The sequence below is a fragment of the Magnolia sinica genome, chromosome 2 (genome assembly GCF_029962835.1).
Source record: "Magnolia sinica isolate HGM2019 chromosome 2, MsV1, whole genome shotgun sequence".
Classification (NCBI taxonomy): Eukaryota; Viridiplantae; Streptophyta; class Magnoliopsida; order Magnoliales; family Magnoliaceae; genus Magnolia; species Magnolia sinica.
Genome location: NC_080574.1, coordinates 100,213,403 through 100,239,127, shown reverse-complemented (window position 1 = coordinate 100,239,127; position 25,725 = coordinate 100,213,403). Strand labels below are relative to the sequence as shown.

The following is a 25,725-nucleotide window of genomic DNA, read 5'->3' as shown; positions in this document are numbered from 1 at the left end:
TATATATATATTATTTTTTGTTACAATTAGTGCATCCCCACTGTCTTCACACTTCACGGAACTCATGTCCAGCGTCCAGGGACACTGGACGGATGGTTTGAATATATATATCAAGGTGGGTCCCACAAGGACGTAGCCCACTTGATTTGGATCAATCGGATATTTGTGTTTTCCCATCGCCATCCAAAGGGTGGGGCCCACATAGCTTGGACGGCCGTGGGGTCCATTTGATGGACGGTTTGGACACCATATACACTCATTAAATGGGCTACAAAATAAAGGAAGGAGAGAGAGAGAGAGAGAGAGAGAGAGAGAGAGAGACTCGTGATGATGGAAGGACCCCGGCACTACGGGCCCTCCCTTCCATTCATTACAACATACATCAAGTGAGTCCCATTACATATGGGTCCACCAATCAAAATCAACAGTGGAGATCCTTTTTCCACCAAAATGTAAGGTCTAGATGACCCTATCCATGCATGGAAAATAAACATCATGATGGGGTCCATGCAGAATGGCCCCATCATGGAATGATCATGAGAATCAAGATGGGCCATCGGCCACATCTAAAGTCCAAAGTGAGATTCATACCATCAATCGGTAGGCCCCACTTGGCCCATCATCAAAAGAATGAAATCTAAGCCTATAGAAGCACCCACCGTTTGATCTTCTTGGTCTGATGGAACGCCGATCTCCTTGTGTCTCACTTTGATGGAGGGTGATGAGAAATGAAGGGCTAAGATGATAAATCATGGGGTGAAAAGTGGGCCACACAACACTCATTTTTTTCTCACCGTGGAAGAGCTTGAATGTGCACCTCTCTTTTGCTTGGAATTTGTGTTGAGAAAGAGAGAGAAAAGGGGTGGTTGTAAGAGAGGTAATGGATGTGAGGTGATAGGTGTACTTGACATGTATGGGTGTGTAAGAGAGAGGGTGAGAGAGAGTTGACTTTAGGGTTGCTCTTGTACTTGACATGAGGTGATTGATTGACTAATGGGACATGATGTAGAGATTCTCTTGGGATTGCAAACGCACGATGTTTTTCCTCGCACTGAACGCGAACCCACATCTCCTGGCCAGGGTATCGGATCGGTATGCAAGACGCGGCGTTGAAACCGCGGCGACGGTGCAGTCGCAATAGTACAAGTCTCAGGTCGAGCCGACTCTGGAATACGGGAAGTGACTCAAGGTTGCGCGCAAATGCCGATAATAGATCGCGGATCACCAGAATTCGACCGGGAGGATCGCAGGAGTCTACAGAACAGTACAGGCTAGGATACGGGTCTTACAACTTTTTCTCCCTACATTTTTCTCTAATACATATTTATGTAAATATGTATGTATAATAAGTATATAAAAATATTTTTCTCTCTTTTTATTCATTTCTTTCTTTATTCATTTAACAAGTATATCTCTTAAACTAGAATGAGTTACTTGACGTACCATGTATGATTTTAGGGTAGGAGAAGCTACTTTAGCCAACCAACTTGGTTATTTTCCAAGATTCCATCAAGTCAATGGTCAAAATTCTATTTCATTCACTTTACCATCAATTTCAATCAGTTCGCGGTGAATTTCATTCACTTCATCACCTCATGGTGAATTTCATTCACTTCGCGGTCAATTTTATTCACTTCATTCACTTAGCGGTCAATTTCATTCACTTCATGGTGAATTTTATTTACTTCGCAGTCAATTTCATTCACTTTGTGGTGAATTTCATTCAATTCGCGGTCAATTTCATTCACTTCGCGGTGAATTCCATTCACTTTGCGGTCAATTTCATTCACTTCGGGGTGAATTTTATTCACTTCACAGTCAATTTCAATCAGTTCGCGATGAATTCCATCCACTTTGCGGTCATTTTCATTCACTTCGCGGTGAATTTTATTCACTTCACGGTCAATTTCAATCAATTCGCGGTGAATTTCATTCACTTCGCGGTCAATTTCATTCACTTCGCGGTCAATTTTGTTCACTTCGCGGTCAATTTCGTTCAATTCGTAGTCAATTTCATTCAATTCGCAGTCAATTTCATTCCTCTCACAGTCAATTTCATTCACTTCGCGGTCAATTTCAATGGCTACTATTATAATCCGTAGCCATAGGTAACCGCAACTATAAAGTAGGGGCATTTTGGTCTAATAAATGTGCGTCTGTACAGCAGGGGAGTAGTCTTGGAAGGTAAGTTTTGAGGGGCTTAATAAGGTACGTGGCTCAAAAGTGATGAGTACAATAGGAAAAAACTCTTGTTACATACTTCCATTGTAAATCTCCAATTTCAAAAGTTATAAAAGAATTCATTTTAATTGTCCAAAATCAGCCCTAATTTACAAGATTTTGGGTTTTGAACTCCTTTGCGCACCACCCTCAAATGTCAAACATCCCAATGGCCTTATATTGGGATTTCTTCTTCTTCTATTTTTTTTTTCAAAATTTATTTTTACTGTTATTGTTTAATGTAATGATGTTTTTATCTATACTAAATGGTTTATTGAATGGACAGAGTATGGACTGCAGTCAAATTAGCAAAATAAATTACAAGTGTAATCAAGGGATGTGTTTGATCGTAAACTTGAAGACAAAAAAAAATGTAGGGAGATGGTCTATAAATGTCCCATGAAGGTCTTGATTTTTAAGCCTTAATAATTCATAAATATTAAATTAATTCTATTAATTTTATCTTACATACTGAATGTGTAAGTTAATATCTTTATAGGGCATAAGAGAATTGAATATTTTTGTTGGTGTGATGAGTTTAATGAAAACCAAACAAGAAATACATCGAGCCATGCAGACAAAAGAAACCTTCAAATTTTATTGAGAGAGCTCGAGGCGAAAGAATATGATTTATTGAAGAGAGGATTAGAGATTGTTAAGAAGGAATTACAAATGACAAAACAAGAACTTGAAATGGTTCAAAATTCTAAAGATTTATAGAGTCATTTAAGTAGTTTACAAATTACAATAAACGATGTTGATGTCAAGGTAACTATAAAGAAGTAAAAGACATTTGTAATTTAGAGGCTTGATTGTATGAAATGGCCATCGTCTCTTCTTTGTGATATTCCATTATACAATTTATTCATTTCAATTTGAGTAACGATTTCAACAGAGAGGTATCTAAAATTAATCGTCAAGGAAATTTCAAGCATTGCAATCTTGAGACTGACTTTGTGATAGTCTGTTATACAAATTAGTCTGTTCAATTTGAGTTATTGTATGTCATGTCTATAATTTCCAGCTGCTTACACACTAAACTCCCATGTTAAACTCTCTCTTGAGACTTGCAGGTTAAGTCATAGTCATTGGATTCCATCCATTGACTCCTATTAGGATACGAATCTGTTACAAGGATCCCCATCGAGCAAAAGCTTTGTGGGGCCACCACAACATCCATATGCCTTTCACTTTGTCCATCCATTGCCAAGCTCATTGTAGGAGGTGAGCTAAAATAATACTCAAATTCGAAACTAACACAGGTGAAACAGTTGGAATGAAAACACCCACCATTGAAACTTCCTAGCCTACAGTAATTTTTATATGACAACTAGCCTATGGTGTAGTCCATTTGAGCATTAGATCTACTTCATTTTTGTGCACATAACTTTAAATGAACTAAGAGAAGGGATGGACGGCATGGATAAAGAGATACATCACGATGGGCCCGCCCATAGAACTGCCCGTTCATGGTTAAAGACAGGCGGGGGTAGGACACAAGCCACATCCCTATGATTCCCACTAGTATGAATGGAAAACAAGCATATCTGCTTGATTCAAAACTTCTGTGGATCCAAGAAGTTTTCAACTCCATCAGATTGAAAAATCTTCTTCATATTGACAAGTTGATACCTGATCAACTCTATACCTAATATGTAGCAGTTGTAGTGGATTCATACTGCGGGTCTTGTCCGTGGATGCCCCATGCATGAAAGTCACGCCAAATGGACCATCCCATCTATACGACACCAAAATCGCATATTTGCGACGGACCAAATCCGTCGTAAAACCAAATAAACGACGAATTTCGTCCGTCGCTGTTTACTGGGTCGTTTTCTTTTCCCGACGGATAAGATGCATCGCAAAAATTAAAAAATCCATCACTGAAGTTCGGAAAAAATCATTAAAATATTAGCAACGGATAAAGTCCGTCGTTAATATGACGAGTGACGGATCTCAAATCCGTCGTCCATTGTTTTGTTCAGAAATTAGCGACGGATTTGGTCGGTCGCTAAAATATCTGCGAATTTTTAAAAAAAACAGATTTGTTTGTATTTTTTTTTTTAATCTTACACCTGATAGTCATTCAAAAAATAATTCACACGGAGATGAGATTGAGAAAATAAAAAAGTAACCGAGTCACAGTTCTCTCATTTGCAAAAGATAAGATTGAGAAAATAAAAATCTTTAAAAAAGGAAATCGGTTTCCTCAAATGTGAAGGTTTCCCTCATTTGCAAAAGGGGGAACTAAGGAAACCAAAAACATGCCAGCAACCTTGCTAGGTGATCTTGTCTGAAATCCACAAACAGAAGAACATCTTAAACATTATTCCACACCTTTTATATATTATTTTTCTAACAAAGTAAAAATCTTGCCACAAATTCATGGATAGGTCCAATGGTTTTAGCATACCAGTTCCGGGATAAACTTCTCTGCCGACTTTGCAGCTGCTAAAAAGCGAAAACACATCGTGCAATTAAGCAGATAGAAATCAAAGAGAATCTGATACAACTCAAGAGAGAAGCCTTACGTGACTAGAAGCTCTTGTTAAAACTGCCAATTTCATTGAAAAGCTGTTCAGAATGAGGCTTGCAGTACAGAACACCTTCCAGTGAAGAGTAATTGCTCAGCTGAAAAATAAAGCAGCAACATCAGATGGGAGCCACATTATACACCCACCCTTCCCACCTATTACTGTTAAGTATATTCTAGAATATCATATGGAAAAGGAACCAATACAATGTCTTTTATACCAAAAGCACAACTATATTTGCAAATTTGTAATTTTATGTTCATTCATTTTTTATGGGTAAAAAGCTATACTGAAGGAGCTAAGAAGCATTACAGATGCAAAAATCATTCCAACACACAAAGATGCTCTCTCGACTCTGGAATCCATTTCTTGTTCAAAAGCAACTTCTTTAAAATATTGAAATCATTTGTGGCCCTTGTATTTTGCCATATATAATGGCCATTGAAAATTGGGCTCAGACACTTCAATCAATATGTAACACCCAACACCTATGTCTGCACAATTTTCCCAAGTTGCATACATAGAACTGAGAAATATAAACATAGATTTAAACATAATTGGATATCGGCTTGTACTTTTCTAAGGAATAGCTTCCTAGCTTGTGGGTAGACATCCTGCATGCCAAGATAAAATCAACTGCTACTAGTGTGAAACATACTAAAATCTCTGGATAAGCAAACAACATCTGCTTTTAGACTACAAAAGGCAACGAAACAATCAACACATTTTATCTTCATTCTAAGAAGATGAATACAATGCTTAGTAAACAGCCATTTCGAACAAACTTTCTCATGAAAGAAAAGATCCAACCTGTGATAATCTTAAAGTTGAATAATAGACATCAATCAGCATTTTTTGATCCCAGTACTTTGACAGGCGCAAGACAGCTTTTGTTGAAGCAAGCCTTAGATGGGCCTTGTCTACAGTACTGCAAGATGAGAAAGTCCTCAGGTATAATTCTACTGTCAGCTACTTAAAACAAGAGAAAATTCCTATACAAATGATAAATGTAAAATGAAGGCAAGGATGCCTATCGCCAAGGGATGAAAAAGTTTGTCATGTTAGCAAGCATATAATACCTTGATTTTACATCCTTTGAAATGTCCCAACATAGAGAGGAAATTATACAAAAGACAACGAAGAAATAAAAAAGATTAAAGCATAAACAAAAGGATCTAGAGAGGAAGAGCTTACCCAGGTTTAGATGCAGATACACTCGCTGGAGCAAACAAGTAAAAACAATTAAGCATGCTTCTCAAATCCATCACAATCATCCCTCCTTCCAGAAAGCCTCACACATTCAACTCTCATTGGCTTTGTAGGCAGAGATGCTATTGACTAGAAAGCCTACAAATCATCCTGCAATTTGAAAGCATAGTGAATGATAAAAGGTGAGTGAAGATGTATGCGTACATGCAATGTGGAACCATGGGTTGCGGCCAATATCTTTCCATCAGGTGAAATATGGAAGAGATGCATTGAATCTATACTCCTAAAAGCAACTTGTCATGAAACATACTAATAATTTTTAAGATTTTTTCCCAAAAAAGGGCCATTATAGTGGCCATATTGTATCGACCAGCAAGCTAGCACAATATGTTGGCTGATACCATTACGAAATACCTTGGATCAAGGTCACTATAGAAACTTGTAGCCCCTGAATTGTGCATTTTTATATGAAACTTGGACATGGACATGTTGTTGAGTCAGAAACAAATCTATGCACAATACATTAAACTACATAAACAGTATATGCATAATACCACCAAGCCATAATCAAAGCTTTTCCTTGATACCCGCATTGTCTTGTGCCCATAAAAAATGTCTGATGTGTATCCAGTATGGTACTTATCTTTTCTTCTTCATTTTCTTTTTTAATGAACTATATCAAAGTTAAATTGTAAGATTCAACTTCGGATACAGTACTAATTTTAAAGAAATCCAAGAAAAAAAATATTACTCATTATTCCTCAAAAAAGATGAACTAATCCAGCCATATCAGCGGGAAAAGATTTCTCGGTAGTTCGCTAACATGAGATCTTTCACTAATTCTTAGAAGCATTTTAACCTTAGGCTCTTAGCTAATGTAACAAAGTAGAACTTTCAAGTCATTAGGTTTGAAGGTGGTTGGAAACAAACATCATTCTTTATTATATGAGTTTTAGAAAGGAAAAAAGAGTTGCATGATAATGACAATTTTACTATGAAACAAATAATTTATAAGGGCATTTAGAATTTCAAGAAATGGGTTTGTGCATGTCACCCCATTATTCCCATTTAAATAATAATATGGAAACTGCCAATTCAAGTATTAATTTCATGACTCTATAGCATAGAGATTTGTTTTACAATCTAGTCCTGTTTTCATAATGGATCTTGACTCTGGAAAAGGTGGAAGTTTTCTTTTCTATTCTATACAGTGCATGATGTGTTTACATACTGAGATTACCAACACAAAATTAATGAACTGATTAGTCACCTTTTCTGAAGCATATCAGCATCATGAAGCCATGTAATGCAGGAACTATCCTGGAGAAAATTGCAGTCATAATGAGTCTCTTCTGAATTTTCTATATTCGAGACAAATATTTGTACCTTTTTGCTTTGTGTTATTTTGAAGTATTGTCTAGGCTGTATTATACTGTGTTTACCAATGCTATTGATGGGAAATGCATCATGGTGACATTTTTTTTTGGTTGTACTATCGTGACATAGGAAAATAACATTTTTAACCTTTCATTCCAGGATAAAGAATTGCGGTACCGATTCATTTATAACCATTTTCCGAGTTTAAAAGAGTTAGCTGATTGCCAACAACTTTCATGAGGGTTATACTGCGTAACCTAATGAACATTTTTGTGTTTTTTTTAAAAAAAAAAAATTATTATTAATGTCATCTAAGATACTGCCAATTTTTGGTGACATTTTTTATTTTCTTCTACAACTTATTTTTCTTGGGTGCATTTGCATGCACTTCGAAATGGGTTAAAACTATGACTTTAGTAGCATGGAAACCATTTACTGCCATCAACATTTTGAGGGATGTGCTAAACACACTGTTTCCCTTAAACGTGGATGCATAGATGATACTCTCTACACTCTGTGGTACTCTCTGCACTCTGCGGTGGTCCAAGTGCAACAGTACACCGCAGATCATGCCAAATATTTATAATGCTCTTAAACAGAACACCCAAAGTAAACTTCAAAAAACCAGTAAATCACTTGATTTGCTCATATCCCTAGGCCCATAAGAAAATTATCTGGCATGATATCTCGATGTAGAAAAGACTTGGCATGAACAAACTCAACTCGGTTGATCTGGCATAAAAACAATAAGGATCGCAAGAAAACAACCAAACCAAACAAACTGCCATATAAATAATACACCATGAATGGAAAATAGACAGAACCTTACCATTTGATCGGCGAGCATAAGAACAGACTTCAAAGACAATTTCCTACTGCAGAAGTTGAAAAGGTCTTCCAAGCTCAGACCCAACACCATCACTAGAACATTATAGTCGCCTTCAACACCAAACCATCTAACATTTGGAATTCCAGCTGCCAAATTTTAAAAAAGAAAAGTTGCAAACAAAAAAAAAAGGAAATATGACTAGTAAAATACAAAATCACAATCAAAAGAAACAAGAAATTTCATTACTTCCTCCCTGTAGGATCCTCTACAACTTTGATTCATATAAGAATTGGGGATGCTTTGTCCTGACATTTTCCTAGAAAGAAACAAAGAAACACTGGTAAAAATAAGGAACACAAGCATCACTTTTGAGGCAATTCCTTATGTGCAAGGCAGGCTAGATTACACTCAAGCAGAAACATGCATGAAAGGACAAATATTAATAAAACGTGGATCATGAAAAGGAAAATGGAAAATGCACATACTTCAGGAGGTGTGAAAAGGCATAGATCGGCTTTCCACAAACTCAAATCACATTAAAAACAAATCCATGGCAGTTGCAAGGTGAAATCCCAATTGCAAGTATTACCATTTTAAACATCTCACAACTCTAAGCCTTCTCCAACAAGAACCCAAAATGCACAAAGGCCCATAGAATAAAAAGTATATCATGTCAGATATTCGCTAATCCCATGTATAGTGTACAGCCCATTGCTGGTACACCTGAATATGCACCAACATGGCACACATGCAAGACTCAAGCTGTCAATCAGGTGGCCCACAACTCCTAGAAGCCAAGGCCCAAGAATCAAAACAGTCCAGTCATCAGATGAGCCGCAACACATGAAATCAGTTCACAATTAAAAATGTGTTAACAAATGGTCTACATTATTATACTGTGTGCCCTACCTGATGACCAGGCTAGCGTGATTCTTGGGCTACGAAATCTCCAGACTATTCCATGACTCTGCCAATGGACAGCTAGGATTCAACATGCTTGTCATGTATTGAATATGCTTATGAAGGTTGGGCTATAGACATACACAAGAGTAGCAATGCTGTCACAAACTAAAGATGGTAAACTCCAAATCCAATATGTGTGTGATTATATTTTTAAGGAGGAACCGGAGCTGTTGGTGCATTTTTTTACCGAACTTATCCCAGAAAAACATAGCTCCGCTCAAATTTTGTAATCAATTAGATTGCCTTCAACATATATATATATATATAGACACACACACACACACACACACACACACACACACACACACACACACATAAATATGTATATCCCATCTGATGATATAGTCAGATGAACAGTTCTGAACATGGAAAGTTGAATACGGACCTAGTTGGACCGTGCACATGCCACAAGCTTGAAACAGCTATGCTATGTAAAGAGAACAATTGCTATGTAGAAGGGGATAATTACCTCATGCAACACGCTCAGCTATTGAAATCTCAGATCAATTGTACAGATAGATGCCAGGTTCCACGCATAGTGAACGGTGGAGGTTAGGGCATTGATAACGCTCCACCCAGTTTCACCATCAGCAGTCAAGAGATTGGTGTAATCTGCCATGAAAGTGTGGAAACTGAGATGATGAGCGGAGGTGGACATCTTTCATGGCTGATCGGTGGAAGCAAGCAGAGAACAGTAGCTATGGAAGATGCCGCATGCTGGATACTGCCATAAACCAGGTTATGGACCTCAATACGGCCCACCTGATGGATGGCTTTGCTTACTGATTAATTGTGAACAGCTCTTAGGCGATCTGGATGTTATGTATCTGATCATAGTCCGTAAGAAGGGGAAGCAGCTGATCTGCAGTAGGGTCTGTTGATCTGCTGCAGGAGCTGATGAGAATCTTGACTGGGACATGGAGATTTGCAGCAGTTCAAGAGAAAGCAGAGTAGTTGGATGTTGAGGAGATCAGCTGGGCGTGCATCAATGAGATATGGATTACAACTCGTAGAACTAGATCAGAATTTCCAGATCTAAAGCCTTCTTGTCACAGATCCGATCTTCCAGATCTATCATTCTCAGATCTGGAAATTAAAGGAGAAGAACGAAGGAAAAATGAGAGAGGGAGGATATATATATATATATATATATATATATATATTGAACTGTAGAATTTACTACACAGTGTCGATTCCTATCGACAGCATTCAATAAAGAACAGTGTCTATACCTGATGTTGGAGAAAGCTTCTTGATGTGCTGAACCAAAGAAAATAAGAAAATAAAAGAGGGAGAGAGAGAGAGAGAGAGAGAGAGAGAGAGAGAGAGAGAGAGGGAGCGGTAGATCGAGCGGAGATTGACAGGGGAGGGTTCGAGAGTGGAGAGGGAGAGAGAGATCGAGTGGAGAGGGAGAGGCAGAGGCGTAGAGAGAAAGAGAGAGAGAGGCAGAGGCGTAGAGAGAGAGAGAGGTAGAGGCTAGAGAGTGAGAGTGGGAGAGGCGCAGGGAGAGGAGTAGAGGTGGGCATTTTTGAACCGATCCGGTGGATCCGACCCGATCAGACCCGATACGACCCATTCCGAACAGAACCGACGGCCTGGATCGGGTAAGATCATTTAGATCCGACTAGTTTTCGGATCGAGATCGGATAGTGGTTAATCCGGACCGTTCCGATCCGAAAACCCGATCCGAATAGATCCGGACCGTTCCGATCCGGCCAGATCCGGAGTAAAAAACAATATTTTTACTTTTTCTTATGGTGTGGTCCACTTGAGCTTTGAATATTCGTCAATTTTGGGTTCAACAGCTAAAATAATCTGAGAAAACAAATGGACGGCATGGATACACCACATGCATTCATGGTGGGCCCCAGCAGAGTTCACTCAGATATGAGAATGGGTTACTTGCACGGCACGTCAACAGCGGGTAACAGCTGTTTACTTGCTTTACAAGTCAATAAGGTAGGTTGTGGGAGTATGTATTAAAGTGGCTTAACCAAGTTACTTGGGCCCCACCATGATGTATGTTATGTATCCAACCTTCCATCCATTTGGAGAGATCATTTCAGGGCAATATCCAAAGAATGAATGAAATCCAAAGCTCCAGCGGATCCCAATATAGAAAGTTTTCTGGACAGTGATGCCCACCATCAAAAACTTTTAAAGGCTACAAAAGTTTTAGATTAACGTGGTATTTGTGTTTTCCCTTATTTCTTTATTTTTCAACTTTTGAATAGGTTGGATTTCAAATAAACATTACGGTGGGCCTTAGAATAGTTTCAATGGTGGAAATCATTCTCCCCACTTTTTTCTGTGATGTGGTCTACTACAGATTTTTATCTACATCATTATTTGGCTCATGCCCTAAAATGATATCTCAAAATTGATCGACGGTGTGGATGTAACACATACAACATAGTGGGGCCCACAGAACTTGGTGACGTTACGTCAGTAGCCTTGAGAGTTGAGGCAGTAGCCTTGAGAGTTGAGGCTGCCTGCCCGATGGGACAACACATGCAGCATGCATTTATACAAATTTTTTATAGTCATGTGGGGTCCACCTTGATGTATATATGTTATCTAAGCCGTTCATCCATTTTGACATATCAATTTAGGCGTTGAACAAAAAATTATGATACATTGAAGATTAAAGTGGACCACACCATATGAAATGATCCGAATAGTGTCCAACCCGATCCGACTCAATTTCCTTCACCGAGTCAGACTCGGATCGGGTCAAATAAATCAAGTATCGGATCTGTCCGAGTCCAGTGACCTGGACTCGGTCTCGGATCGGATCGATTTCGGGTCCACCTGTTAAAATTTCGGATCTGATCGGGTTAGGCTAAATCCGGTCCGACCCGGACCGTTGCCCAGCTCTAGAGAGGAGAGATGGGGGGAGAGGGAGTGGTTAGGGCCGGCGCCCTAACCAGCCCTCGTTAATATCGGACGCGGATTAGCTACTGACAGTGACAGGTTTAGCGAGACTCGCTACTAAAGTGACGTCACCAAGTTACGTGGGCCTCCCCATGATGTATGTTTTGTATCCACACCGTTCATACATTTTTAGAGATCATTTTAGAGTATGGACCAAAGAATGATGCAGATCCCAAGCTGGAATGGACCCCACCACAAAAAATAGTGGGGAGAGTGATGCCAACCGTTGAAACCTTCCAAAGGTCCATTATGATGTTTTTTCGAGATCCAACCTGTTCATGTGTTAGAGAAGACATGGAAGAAGGGAAAACACAAATATCAGCTTGATCTAAAACTTTTGTGGACCTTAGAACTTTTTAATGGTGGGCGTCACTCTCTTCACTGTTTTCTGCAGTGGGGTCCACTCGAGATTTTGATCTCACTCATTCTTTGGATCATCCCTTAATATGATCTCTCCAAGTGGATGGATGGTTTGGATACAAAACATATATCATGGTTGGGCCCACCGAACTGAGTGATGTCACTTCAGTAGCAAGTCTCCTGTCTGTAGCTAATCGGCATCCGTTGATACCGCGGATGGGAATGGGCTGGGTGATGTCAGCAAGTTCTGTGGGTCTCATCACAAGGTATGTGTTATATCCAAACCATCCATCTATATGGTGAGCTTGTCGTAAGGCTTGAGATGAAAAATAAGATAATTCTAACTATCAAGTGGACCACACGATCCAAAGCAGTGGGAGATTGAACATCTACCATTGAAACCCTTTTGGGGGTCATAGAAGTTTTGAATCAATAACAAATTTGTTTTTCCTTCATCCAAGTCTTTGTGACCTTATGAACAAATTGGATGGAAAATAAACATTATGGTGGGCCCTACGGATTTTTTAATGGTGAAAATCATCACCTCTGCTGGTCTTTGTGGTGCGGTCCATTTAATCTTTAGATATGATTTATTTTTTGCATAATTCTCTAAAATGATCTCGAAAAAAGGATGAACGATGTGGGTTGATCGCAAATTTTCGATAAATCCAAAACTCAAGTGGACCATGCCACACAAAACAGTGTGGAATAATGATTTCCACCATTGATGCCTTCCTTGAGCCCACAACAATGTTTATTTGTCATCCAACCTATTCATAATATCAAAAAGATATGAATGAAATGAAAACACAAACATCGGCTTGATCCAAAACTTCCATGGCCTCCAAGAATTTTTCAATGGCAGAGGTTCAATCACATTATTTTTGTGGTGTGGTCCACTTGAGCTTTGGATATGCTTACTTTTTGTTCTTTAGACCTCAAATTATCTGTTAACATGGATGAACAGTGTGGATAAAATAAATAAATAATGGTTGACCCCACGGAGTTTACTCAGTATGCTAAGGGTAATTAGTAACTCACCTAAATGGAGTGGAGATGGTTTCCTTAAAACATTCATAATCATATATTGGGCTTGCCTAAATGTGATTCACATATCCAACCCACTCGTTATATATGTCTCACTTGGATGAGAGGTCAAACCAAGTTTCAGTTGCATCCAAAATTCATGTAGGGCCCTTCAAGTGCTTTTATATCTTTTGGGATGGCTTCACATAATTTTAGATGGTATGGCCCACCTGAGTTTCGTATACGGATGATTTTTGAGATATCTCATAACCTAAAGGGGACACATCAAATGCACGGTGTTGATGTTCAAAACACATCATGATGGCCCACAAAACTTACCAACATCAATTCTTAGGTTCTCGCGAGGTCAATATATTGGGTCACAATTTTGACTAGAATATTTGACCAATTTTATATGTTTGGTCCATTCACTTTATTGTACTAATTAATACCCTTAATTTGGCTAGTTAGTTGCCCCGATCAGGCTAAAATTTTTTTTAAAAAATTTCACAGATAAATTTCAATTTCCATTTAAAAATAACATTTTTTTTTCAAAATGCATATTTTTTACGCTTAATTTTTCTTTGAAAACTTTTAACAAAATATCATTTTTATTATAAAATATTTCAAAAAAAAAAAATTAATACAAATTTTGAATTTTCTTTTTTTCAAAATCTCAAAAAATTTCTCAAAACTTAATTTTTTTCTCAAAAATTCCAAAATGCCGATTTTTTTTTCCCTTCAAAAGCATCATTTTGTTTTCAACTTTTCAATTTTCTTTTTTAAAATGATATATATTTTTTTCAAAATCTCAGTGTTTTTATAAATAACTTTTTCTTTTAATTTCAAAATTTTTACATTTTCAATTATTTTTCTAAATCACAAATTTTTTCAACTTCTTTATTTTTCGTTTCAAAATGTTTGTTTTTTGTTGAAGTATCGATTCTTTAATATCGTTTTATTTTAAAATTTTCAATTCTTTCCGACTTCTCCATTTTTTTTAAAGCATTTTTTTTTGAACTTATCAATTTTTATCGAACTTCTCAAGTTTATTTTATTTTTCAAAATACAAACTCTCATTTTCTTTTTCAAAATATTTTCATTTTTCAACGTTTCAAAATTTTCACTTTTTTTTTAAAAAAATTTAATTTTCTTTTTCAAGATATTATTTTTTTTCTCGAAATCAAATTCTTTTTTTCAAAATTATCAACTTTATTCAATATTCTTTTTTTCCCCACAAAATAGATTTTTATTAAATCACGATTTTTATTTTTTCAAAATCTCATTTTTTCTCAAACATTGTTAAATTTTTTTAACTTCTCAATATTCTTTTTCATGTCATATTACAAATCATTTAAATATTAGTTTTAAATTTAAAAAAATAATAATTTGGACAGTATGGATATAAAAACATATATATATATATATATATATATATATATATATATATATATATATATATATATATATATATATATATATATATATGCATTCAATCAATTGTTAAAAAATAATATTGATACAAATATGTACAATTAAACCACTGAAATTCTATTAAAAAACAATTCTTAGGCTAGAAAAAAACATAATTTTCCACCATATTCTTTTTTAAAAAATGAAAAAAATAAATGTTTAAGCCAAAAGTCCTTGTACAAATGACCATGATCCATCGCAAACTAAAAAACGCTGTGAATTGCTATTTTGGGCGGGAATTTGCAACTAATTCCGTTATGTCGCAAAATGAAACTTTGCGACGGATTTAGTCCGTCTCTATTTTCCGATGGACCAAAATCTGTCCTAAATCAGATTTTAGCGACGGATTCTGGTCCGTCGTAAAATTCCATGGTGTTTGGACTGAGATTGGATTGGCAACGGACTTTTTTCGTTAGCGACGGGTTAAATCCGTCGTTAAATCAAGTGATTTTTGCGACGGACGAAGTCCGTCAAAAATCAAGCTAAATCAATTTTTCATATTGGACGTTGATCGTCCATAAGCAGGACATGCACTAGATGAGCACTCCAAACCCACCTCCTGACATTTTAACTAGTGGGAAAAGAATGCCCATTTCCCAATCTAGTGTGTCAAATGAAAAAACTAGCCTATTTATAATACCCAAGTAACCATTAGTTTAGATTGGATCACATGATCTTACTTGGTAAACAGACCCAATAGCTCAAAATCAAAATATTACCAGATAAGAATACCAGCATTCATCAAATCAAGAAATTACAAGATTCTCTTGTATCATGACACCTTTTAGATGGCCCAACCCATCAATCAGATGGGCTCCACCACAAGCACATCCACCCATTTTTCAATGGTGAGCCATGGGTCCTACTAGTAAACTAACAACCTGAGAAAGGGATAAAAGTTCCAAAACTCAAGCTAAAAAATATTAACCTAAAAATAACCTCATTCTCTATTTATAATTTGAAGTATAATCCAGTCTTTTAACTTTATATATGTGTGTGTGTGTGTGTGTGTGTGTGTGTGTGTGTGTGTGTGCACAACCAACTCAAGAAATCTCTCTCTAAACTCTCTACACTACCAAAAAAATAATAATAATTAAGTTAATTGAACATTGCTCCTTCATCAATTCCTTCTATATTACACATCATAGATATGAATACATACATCCTCTCCACTTTCTCTTTCCTACACATCACAAAGACACGTGCACATATTAAAAGAAACTCTCACAATATTGTTCAGGTGGTGTGCTCCCATCTTTCTTAATTAAAATAAGAAGTAATGGGTGGCAAATGCCATTTTGCTTTGATTTGCATAACAATTGACCCTACTTGTACAAACTGATGATCAAATGAGAACTTAGAAAAATTATCAATGATGTACAGTTTATTTTTATTTTCACATACATTCCTTTGCAGACATACTCCAGTTAGATACTTTCCTACATGCAAAACTGAGATCCAGTTAGATAACTGTCATTGGTGAATGACTTGTTTAAAGAACAGACTTGCACCAGCGGAAAAAAACAAGAGCAGACTTGTAGCAGGGAAAGGAAAAACAAAGAAAGGAGAAATGAAATAGAGGGATCTTTGATTAAGCAATGAGTTTGAAGCATTCATCATTCACCTGAATGATGCAAGGAAACACACTTATCATTAACATCTTCAAGCAACTTGTTCGTTACAACTTGGAGAACAAAAGATGTCTTCAAATGTGTGGATTTTTTGAGCAGTTTATATGTGAAGATATTAACATGAAATGATTCTACATAAATAGAATTAATGAATGTTCTTTATACCTTGTTATTCATGCTCTAGAATAGGACACCTTGCTCTTGTTTCACATATTCTCCTTTTTACTTGATCATTTTTCTTCTGTCTTCTCGTCTGTTTTTTCCTACTTTGCACATACAATTTTTTTCCAAATCACCTTCTGCTTTTTCTTAGGGATGACTTCACTATTCACCTGACCATCATTCAAATACTTATAAGAGCAACTCTAAACAGTAAACTCTGCATATATTGCATAATCATTGTAGAATTTGTAGGCTTTTTTCAATGAAAAAAATATTATTTTTCCTACAATAGGCTTTCGGGATTCTTCAACTTCTGAAATCCATTCACTTGTGGTAGTAGTATTTTCTCCATTCACACTAGAATTCTCTCCTTCTGCACACAAATTATAATGATTTGTATCACCTAACAATAATAACCGAATCAACAATTAAGCATATATAAATCATTCATAAATCCATATGAAAAAAGAAACAAGAAACAAATGCCTTATTGTATAATTTATCTAAAAAAATAAATGATTTTTTTTTTTTTAAACCTTGGGCTACTAAAATGTGAGAGGTCATCACCATCCACATGAGTATAGATTTGCCCCTTATATCATCCACATAATATTTGCATTTCAGCCCTCAAAGTACATAAATAATTATCTTGGGCTACAGAACTTCATAGTACATTTATAATTTTTACTTCAACCCTTAAATCCTCTCTTTGATTGCAATGGAAGCATGTAACAATTACAAGAGTAAATAATAGTTATGTAGTTATAGTCATTTACCATTGCCATTGAAAAATGAAACAAGCACTCAGTTGGAAATGTAATCCATAGCACATGCAGTAATTTCCATTCTAGCCTCAAAATCATCTCTTCATATGAAATGGAACTCTCTCATTATTTTACAATCAAAGGAAATGAGGTCACCACACAATCACAGCTCTCAAGTATAATAATTACCATTATAGCTCTTAAGTACTTTCTTCAATAACAATGGAACAATCTCATCATTTTACAGTAAAAATCCCTAAAATTTTCAAACTACATGAACCTACAATCCACAAAATCATAGCCCTCAAATTTACTACACCAGAAGCCCTAAAATTCATATACTCCATTGTCCTAAAATCCACAAAAAAAAAATTCTTAAAACCCTCAAAATCAAAACCATAAAAACCTTATATTTGTGGCCCTAAAACCTCCAAAATTGTAACCATAAAAACCCTAAATCTGTGGCCCTAAAACTCCCAAAATTGGAAGCTCTAACTCTCCAATCTCTGCACTTGAGAGAATGAGAGATAGAGAGAGAATGGGAGAGAGGTACCTGATGGTGCGTGAGAAATATTGATGGCCGCGTCACCTTCCGATGGGATGACATCCATGATGGCGCAACGAAAGGGAGGGAGCAGAGAGATTCTTCAATGGAGTGTGACGGTTTGGGAGAGGGAATAGGCGGGGGTTGGAGCTTTGAGAGAGAGAGAGAGAGAGAGAGAGAGAGAGAGAGAGAGAGAGAGAGAGAGATCATTTTTCTATATGTGTGCATATGTATTATTAGTTGATTACTTCGTATATCACCATTTCAAATATAAATATATTAGTAAAATATAATGTTTAAAACCTAAACCTTAAATCCTAAATACTAATCCCTAATCCTATACTCTGAGTTTTATCCTAAACCCTCCCTAAATCTCAAACTTTAAATCCTAAACCCTAAACCCTAAACCTAAAATCCTAAATTTTAAACCTACCCTTAAACTTAAACCCTAAACCTTAAATCCTAATCCTTAATCTCTAATCCTAAACTCTTAAGCCTTACCTTAAATCTTCTTTAAATTCAAACCATAAATCCAAAACACTAAACTTTAAGCCCATAACTCCAAACCATACACACTAAACCCTAAACCTCAAACACTATACCTAAACCCTCTATCCTTTAATCCTAAACTGTAACTCTATATCCTTTAACCTTAAACCTTAAACACTATACCACAAAAATTACTTTTTCTACTTACGAAAGTAGATAAGTAACTTATTTGAGATAAGTAAGTTTTGGTGATTGGACAATCCCAATCATCTGGTAGGCCATCGTGCCAACAGGTACTGCCTAAATTCATGGTGATTGGACAATCCCAATCATCTGACTTTTGCGATTTTTTTCCCAACAAAATTGGACCATTGCTCATTTTCACTCAAGTTTTTGTTAATCATTCATTTGGAATCAGATGATCAAATTCTTACTATAGTCCAATCAAGCATACTATAGTACCATAGGACAAAAATCACAAAAATCAGCCAATCAGATGATTGGGATTGTCTAGTCACAATCATCATTATCACATATTATGCAAGTGTCATGTGCCAATGGACAAGTTCAATGGAGTGCATCCCTTCATCCAGTGGAGTGCACTTGATAAATGGTTTTGGTGGCACATACACCACGGTGGGCCCCACACATAGTCACAAAGTTTGTATAGCATTCGCACATTGCACTAGCCCACATAGCTAGACTTTGTTCGTTCCCCTAGTCATTTTGGGGGAGACTCTAAAAATCCAACCGCTGAAATAATTAGTGTGGGCCCATGTGAAATAAGTGTATCTTGTTGGAAAGAAAGAATGAATGAAAGGAGTGCCTTTGCGCACTATTCATTTTATAATACATAGGTCATTTCATCAAATCAGATTAACTTAATGTTTGTGGGTTTAGATGTATCATAAACCAGAAGTTACACTTAATTTATCATCTAACCATAAGATTGTGAACATTCATTGGATGGTTTAAAATAAAAATATCCAATTGTCCTATTTTAACTGTCTATATCCACAAATATGAGGTAAGGATTGCTCGACTAAAAATCCACAGAAGTCACATTGATGTACTTGTTTTATACCCACGCCATAAAATTATCAATACACCACGCTTGCCATATGTGCTCAAGGAATTTTACAGCAAAATAAAATTAATCTACAATATAAAAAATTAATCTGCAAGATTATATGTGTGATATTCAACTCATCTAACATGATTAACAATCAACAATGTAAAAAATTTAAATAAAAAAGGTAAATATATGCTTAGATTTAATCCAAAAAAAAAAAAGATTGGCCAGTACTTTTTGTACCACTAATCCATAGTACAAAAGAGCTAACAAACTAGGATTAGGGCTTATTGAGAGAGAGAGAGAGAGAGAGAGAGAGAGAGAGAGAGAGAGATGGGGTTTGGGCAGGTATTTTTGGGGGGTTGCACCATAAAGTAAATGGGGCTTCAAATCCAAGGTGAAAGCTTGGATTACATCTAAAATTCTTTCAAGAGTTGTGTGTGTAACATATGTTTCAATAGGCTATTAATCTATTGGGCATATGTCCCACCGATGATATACCAAAACAATTAGATTATCAATTATATCACTATAATTACTTTAATACAATGATCTGTGTTGTCCAAATATTGTCCACATAAATCAATGGTTAAAAATCCTTGGTTAGACACTGGAATGTGATCTTGTGCTTGTGGGCTATTCGAGACTTCAAATTTCATTATTTTCGAACAAAGTATATATTTCAACAGGCTTATTATTACCATTGTGTCAAACATTACATACTTACATTAATTAGAGATATCGAAATTAATTTAGTAATTTAAATTCAAACCCTATTAATATACTATGCATAACTACTTTTGGATTAGAGGGGATTCCGAATCCAGGGTGCCAAACACAACATGAGGATTTTGAATCCAGGGGGTTTTGAATCTAGGGGGTTCCAAATCCACGCTCCCAAACAGGGCCTTAGGGTAGCTCTCTTGCCTAATTTTTTTAATAATTTTTTTATAGTCAATTTAAAAAATTCAATGGCATTTGCCATTGAATAACTAAATTTGTATTTGATGGCAAATGCAGTTGAATTTCTTCGTTATTTTTTACCTGTTTTTATGTAGCGAACTTTCACAAGTTTAATCTTATGGTTAATTTGGTGTCTTGAGTTGTAAGTGTTTAATTCAATTTGAGTTAAGTAAGACTCTGGTACGCCCAACATTATTTCAACCACAGGTTTAATCAAATATAAACTGTTCATTAACACATGTGGCCTTGTGTTTGATCGAACTGCAACAGCTTGAATAAGCCTATCTTGGCTTGTCCCATTTTCATTGTGGACTGACCATCCTGATTGGGTTGGATGATATATGTGCACAAAGATATCTCCTTCCGTCTACAGTGCGTACGAGATATTGGTCAATTGATCAAAGACGATGGTGCTAACAGGCTTGGGAAAATCTGCAACGAATTTCGCAAACAGGTTAGGGGTAGTTGCAAAAAGCCAAAACACGGGGAGATAGATTGAATTACCGGAAAGTAGAGAGTTGTTTACAATTATCCTCTGTTTCTTTCCATAACAACAAATACAAAAAGAGCTGGAAGTAGGGGGAGAGAGAGAGAGAGAGAGAGAGAGAGCAACGAATACAAGAGCGAGAGAGAGAGAGGATGGAGATCGCACTGAGCAGCGGCTACAAGATGCCAGTGATGGGGCTGGGAGTGTGGAGAATGGAAGAAAAATCCATAAGGGATCTCATCCTCAACGCCATTCAAATCGGATATCGTCATTTCGACTGCGCTGGTACCTTCTTCTCTTTCCCCCTTTTCAATAATCCTTTCTTTCTGCCTTCTGATGCATATTTCAATCTTTAAAGTCTGTAAGTGAAACTTCCTAAGCATCCAAACGACTCATCGCAGCATCATGACGCAGTTGGGTGACCCTTGCAAACCAAACTAAACTAAAGAGCATGGAGATATCCTGTTACAAGGAAGATGATTTTAAGATAAAATGGAGGTGTTAATATCAAGGGAAAACAACCTGTGCCTGTATACATTGCATATACTATTTAAGTAACATCAGGCATTAACATGTTCCCTGCTTTATTGTGCAACCAACTACTTGACCATTACCTTTCATGTGCGGAGGTGCTTCGTTCTTTGCTGTTTACTTGGGAACTATCTCTCCATGACTGTAGTTTTCTTTCATTCCCTTTGGTGGGGTTGCACGTTTAATAGTTGGGTTGGGGGTTAATACTGGATGGAGTCATGTTTATACTTTATACATGTGTTTCTTTAATGTGATCCTTTGCCATGGCAAGTTCCAAGAGCTTGGGTAAAAGAGGAAGGTTGATGTTTGGTGGGAAGCCAATCATAAAACTTCTAGCCAAATATGCCATTTAAAATCTAACTCCAAACTTGCCACTACAAAGGATAAGATGATTATGTTGATAATTATGGATGAAAATCTAGATATATCAAGCACAACCTTGTTAATTTTAATTCAATTGTTGAAGCTTCTTCATTGGGAAAGCATATGATTGAATTGGCTTGTAATAGTGATGGCTTGAAAAAACTTATTAATGATAGAAAGTTAGAAGCTATGATCGGATTTGGTCTCATGGGATAATGCTCCTTGAGAATTATGTAATGCAATCTGAGCTATTGGAAAGCATATGATTGAATTGGCTTGTAATAGTGATGGCTTGAAAAAACTTATTAATGATAGAAAGTTAGAAGCTATGATCGGATTTGGTCTCATGGGATAATGCTCCTTGAGAATTATGTAATGCAATCTGAGCTATTGGAAAGTGGCAATGGCATGGTTCTTGAAAATTCTATGCTAGAGAACAAACATAGAGTCCTTTGTTGATCCATTCATCATACAAGAGAGCATATTGGCGATTGCAGCAATGCAATAAAGATTTTGGCCAATAAAAATTTTCAGAAAGGATCACAACTTGAGAATGAGAAGTATGAAAACTGTAAATGCTAACTTCCTTGTTAGATATGAATGTATACATTCAATTATATATTAAAAATAAAAGAAGAAAAACTTGGGCTGATACACACAATGCATGATGTGTTTTCTTGAATTGTCCAGCCAAATAATTGATGCTCATCATCCAATACATTCTGTATTGACAGTATTTTTCCATGATTTGAGGTAAAAGAAATATCCTCTGTATGGCCAATGGATAAAAATAAGCAAAACAGAATAAAACCATATTTGGTCTTATCGAGGCAAACACAAGAAATCAGTCCTGCAGCTATCTGCAGGAGCCTTGTGGGGTTTAGAGAGTTAATGCTATGTGAAAACCAATGGTCCACATGAAGAAGAGATCACACGATGAGTAAAGCAACTGCGAAGAACTAGGGCAGAAGGAATAACGCCTGCTTCAAAAGGGTAATTCTGTTTTATCTTGCGCTGCAAAGAAGATCACACAATGAGTAAAGCAATTGTGAAGAACTAGGGCAGAAGGAATAATGCCTGCTTCAAAAGGGTAATTCTATTTTAGCTTGCGCTGCAAAGAATGTACAATTCTGCGAGTTACACGAAGATGCGACATATGGAAAAGAAGATATGGTAGAAGAAGAAATGAGTAGGATGTTGAACCTACAAGTTCAAGATTTTGAATAATGGTATTGTTTAGCTTATCGGGTAGGCCCAAAGACGATACAATATCAGAACCTTATCGGACAAGCTGAAATTTGTCTTTGCCCAAATTTTTTTGAAAGATTGCCAAGAAAATAGGAAGAAAAATAATGTAAAACACCGTAATCTATCATTTCTTATGAATATTTTTAACATGTATTCAATGGCATACTTTGTGATAAGAATGTTGTTTGCAAGCTTGACTTGATGAAAGTCAACCAAATGGGCTCTAATCAAACACATATGAAGCATACTTTGATATATTATGCCAATTATATTGAAATACAATTCGGTGTGTGGGGGGTGTGAGTGCATGGGTAAAATAAAAAATAAAAAAAATACAACAAAAAGAAGATGAATAAATGGAAAAAGTGATAATTTCCCCATTTCTTCTAATTTTTCTCAAAATCTTTCATTCAACTCCAATTCATCAAATATCTCTCAAATATTGTGTTATGTTCCCCAAAATAAGCCTAAATCTAGCATCAAATGAACTTTTAAGCTTCCTCCATGGTTGCAATGAAGAAAAAAAGGGAGGGAGGGAGGGAGGGAGGGAGGGGGGTGCTGTATTGGCCGTTTATGCCTGTATCGCTCCATATCGGCGGGTGATACATCCCTTTTATCTTTTAAAGCAGACAGATTTACCCCCGTATCACTTTAATGGGGGTGTCCAATATGGCAATATCATAACTGATTTTCACAATCATGACAGAGATGGTAGGCTACCAACTGGACAGTCCTGAAGGGAAATTGTTGATTGCATGACAAAACCTGATTGCTATTAAGGAGGAAAAACAAGAACATTGGTTACAAAACCATTATCTTTCATACACAAGAACGTCAAGATGATCATAGATGGAGGGAGAAGTATGAACATAGCTTCAAAATTATATTAAGGTGGAGAAGCACCCAAACTTACTAGATTGCTTGGGTTAACAATGAATATGTTTTGTTAAACAACTGTTATTTGGTCAACTGCTCAATGGGACTGTAGCACACGAAAGCTGTTTGGTATGATAGCCTGCCGTATTCTTCTTGGTAATGCTTGGTTCTATGATCATGAAGTATAGCTTAGTGGTGTCACCAACATGCATGCATTTCTGCACAATGGTAGGAAGATATCCTAAAGCTAAGAGACGGTGATGCACTATAGGGAAAGGGCAATCAGAACCTCTTGCCGTGGCCTAGTGGAAGACCCCAGCTGATTACATGGTTATATGGGTAGACATTGCCATCAAGGACATAGACGTGTTGGCAAAAATATAAGGAACATGACAAATAATGCAACAGGTCATGATAGTGACAATGACTCCATAGAGTACAATTACAAGAGGACGCAACAGGAAGAGAGCATGATATACTATAGATTGCATGAGATGGACAAGGGAGGCTTCATTACCAACTCCCAAAGGTGGAGGAAGAATGTCGCAAAGGTGAATCTGGATTGAGGGTCAACACTGGCTCTCAAGGGTGAATTCCCTCCAAGCCAATGGGATGCATAAGAGCCATTTGATTGTTTAATCAAGGTCTAGATTGGAACCCGATATTGTCTGGGTAAAGATCTTGCCCATCCTACTGTTCAAATTGAAGATCAGGTCCATGCAACTTTTCAGATTGAACATTTAGACCACTTCAAGGGCTCAAGTTGAGATGATGGAAGATCAGAACCCTTTCAATGGTCCTGATGGAGGTTATGGACCAGATCAACAGTTGAATTGGAATATGATGCTCATAGATCCAATCAGATGGCCAAATTGATAACTGGTTGGACTGTGGCACCCATAAGACCAACCGTTCTTGATCTTTTGCTCTATACACTATGGGTGCAACATAGGCTAGGCTCGACTCAACCCAAATGGCTCAACCCAAAATTTTGGGTGGGCTGGGTTGAGGTCTTTCTCTCTCTCTCTCTCACACACACACACACACACACATATATATGGGAAATGGTACTATGAGGTCGACCTCATGGGAACTTCCCATGAGGTTGAGTTGCGTGGGCCCCACCGTGATGTGTCTTGAACATCTACCCCATCAGTCAGATGCACTATTCCGTGGTGGGCCACAGGCTTAAAAATCAAGTCAATCTATAACTTGGTTGGGCCACACCACATACAACAGTTGAGAGGGGTTACCCTCCCATTAAAAGATTCATTATCATTTATTGGGCCCACCAAGATGTGGTTCACAAATCCAAACCATCCATTGTATGTGTTCGACTTGGATGAGGGGTTAGACCAAGTTTTAGTCGCATCCAAAACTCACGTGGGCCCCACCAAGTACTTCTATATATTTTAGGCATGTCTTCTCATGGTTTTAGATGGTATGGCCCACCTGAGTTCCATATACGGCTGATTTTTGGGATATCCCATAACCTAAAGTGAACTGTCAAATGCATGGTGTTGATGTTCGAAACACATCACGGTGGGGCCCACACAGCTCGACCTCATGGGAAGTTCTCATGAGGTTGACCTTATAGTACCATTTCCCTATATATATATATATATCAATGTTTTTAGTAGCGCTTGTAGCGTAGCGCTACCATAGCGTGC

At 36.9% G+C, this 25,725-nt stretch overlaps 1 protein-coding gene and 2 long non-coding RNA genes across 4 annotated transcripts in view; 1 reads left to right on the top strand and 2 right to left on the bottom strand.

Moving 5' to 3' along the window:
• Nucleotides 1-4,301: 4,301 nt before the first annotated feature.
• On the bottom strand, nt 4,302-6,097 carry LOC131237307 (uncharacterized). Its single transcript, XR_009167168.1, has 3 exons — nt 5,949-6,097; nt 4,634-5,682; nt 4,302-4,513 (listed from the first exon to the last, which is right to left on the bottom strand). It is a non-coding gene; the product is annotated as an uncharacterized LOC131237307 (long non-coding RNA).
• Nucleotides 6,098-7,633: 1,536 nt separating this feature from the next.
• On the bottom strand, nt 7,634-10,195 carry LOC131237306 (uncharacterized). 2 transcript variants are annotated; one of them, XR_009167166.1, is made up of 2 exons: nt 9,602-10,195; nt 7,634-8,315 (listed from the first exon to the last, which is right to left on the bottom strand). It is a non-coding gene; the product is annotated as an uncharacterized LOC131237306 (long non-coding RNA). The 2 variants fall into 2 exon arrangements; XR_009167167.1 differs by lacking the exon at nt 9,602-10,195 and adding an exon at nt 8,416-9,221.
• Nucleotides 10,196-21,149: 10,954 nt separating this feature from the next.
• The window catches only part of LOC131237305 (NADP-dependent D-sorbitol-6-phosphate dehydrogenase-like), a 32,629-nt gene continuing 28,053 nt past the window's right edge, over nt 21,150-25,725 (top strand). Inside the window, exon 1 of the mRNA XM_058235008.1 lies at nt 21,150-21,322. Coding sequence (XP_058090991.1) covers nt 21,190-21,322 — 133 coding nt within the window. The 5' untranslated portion in view covers nt 21,150-21,189. The remainder of the gene's footprint in view (nt 21,323-25,725) is intronic.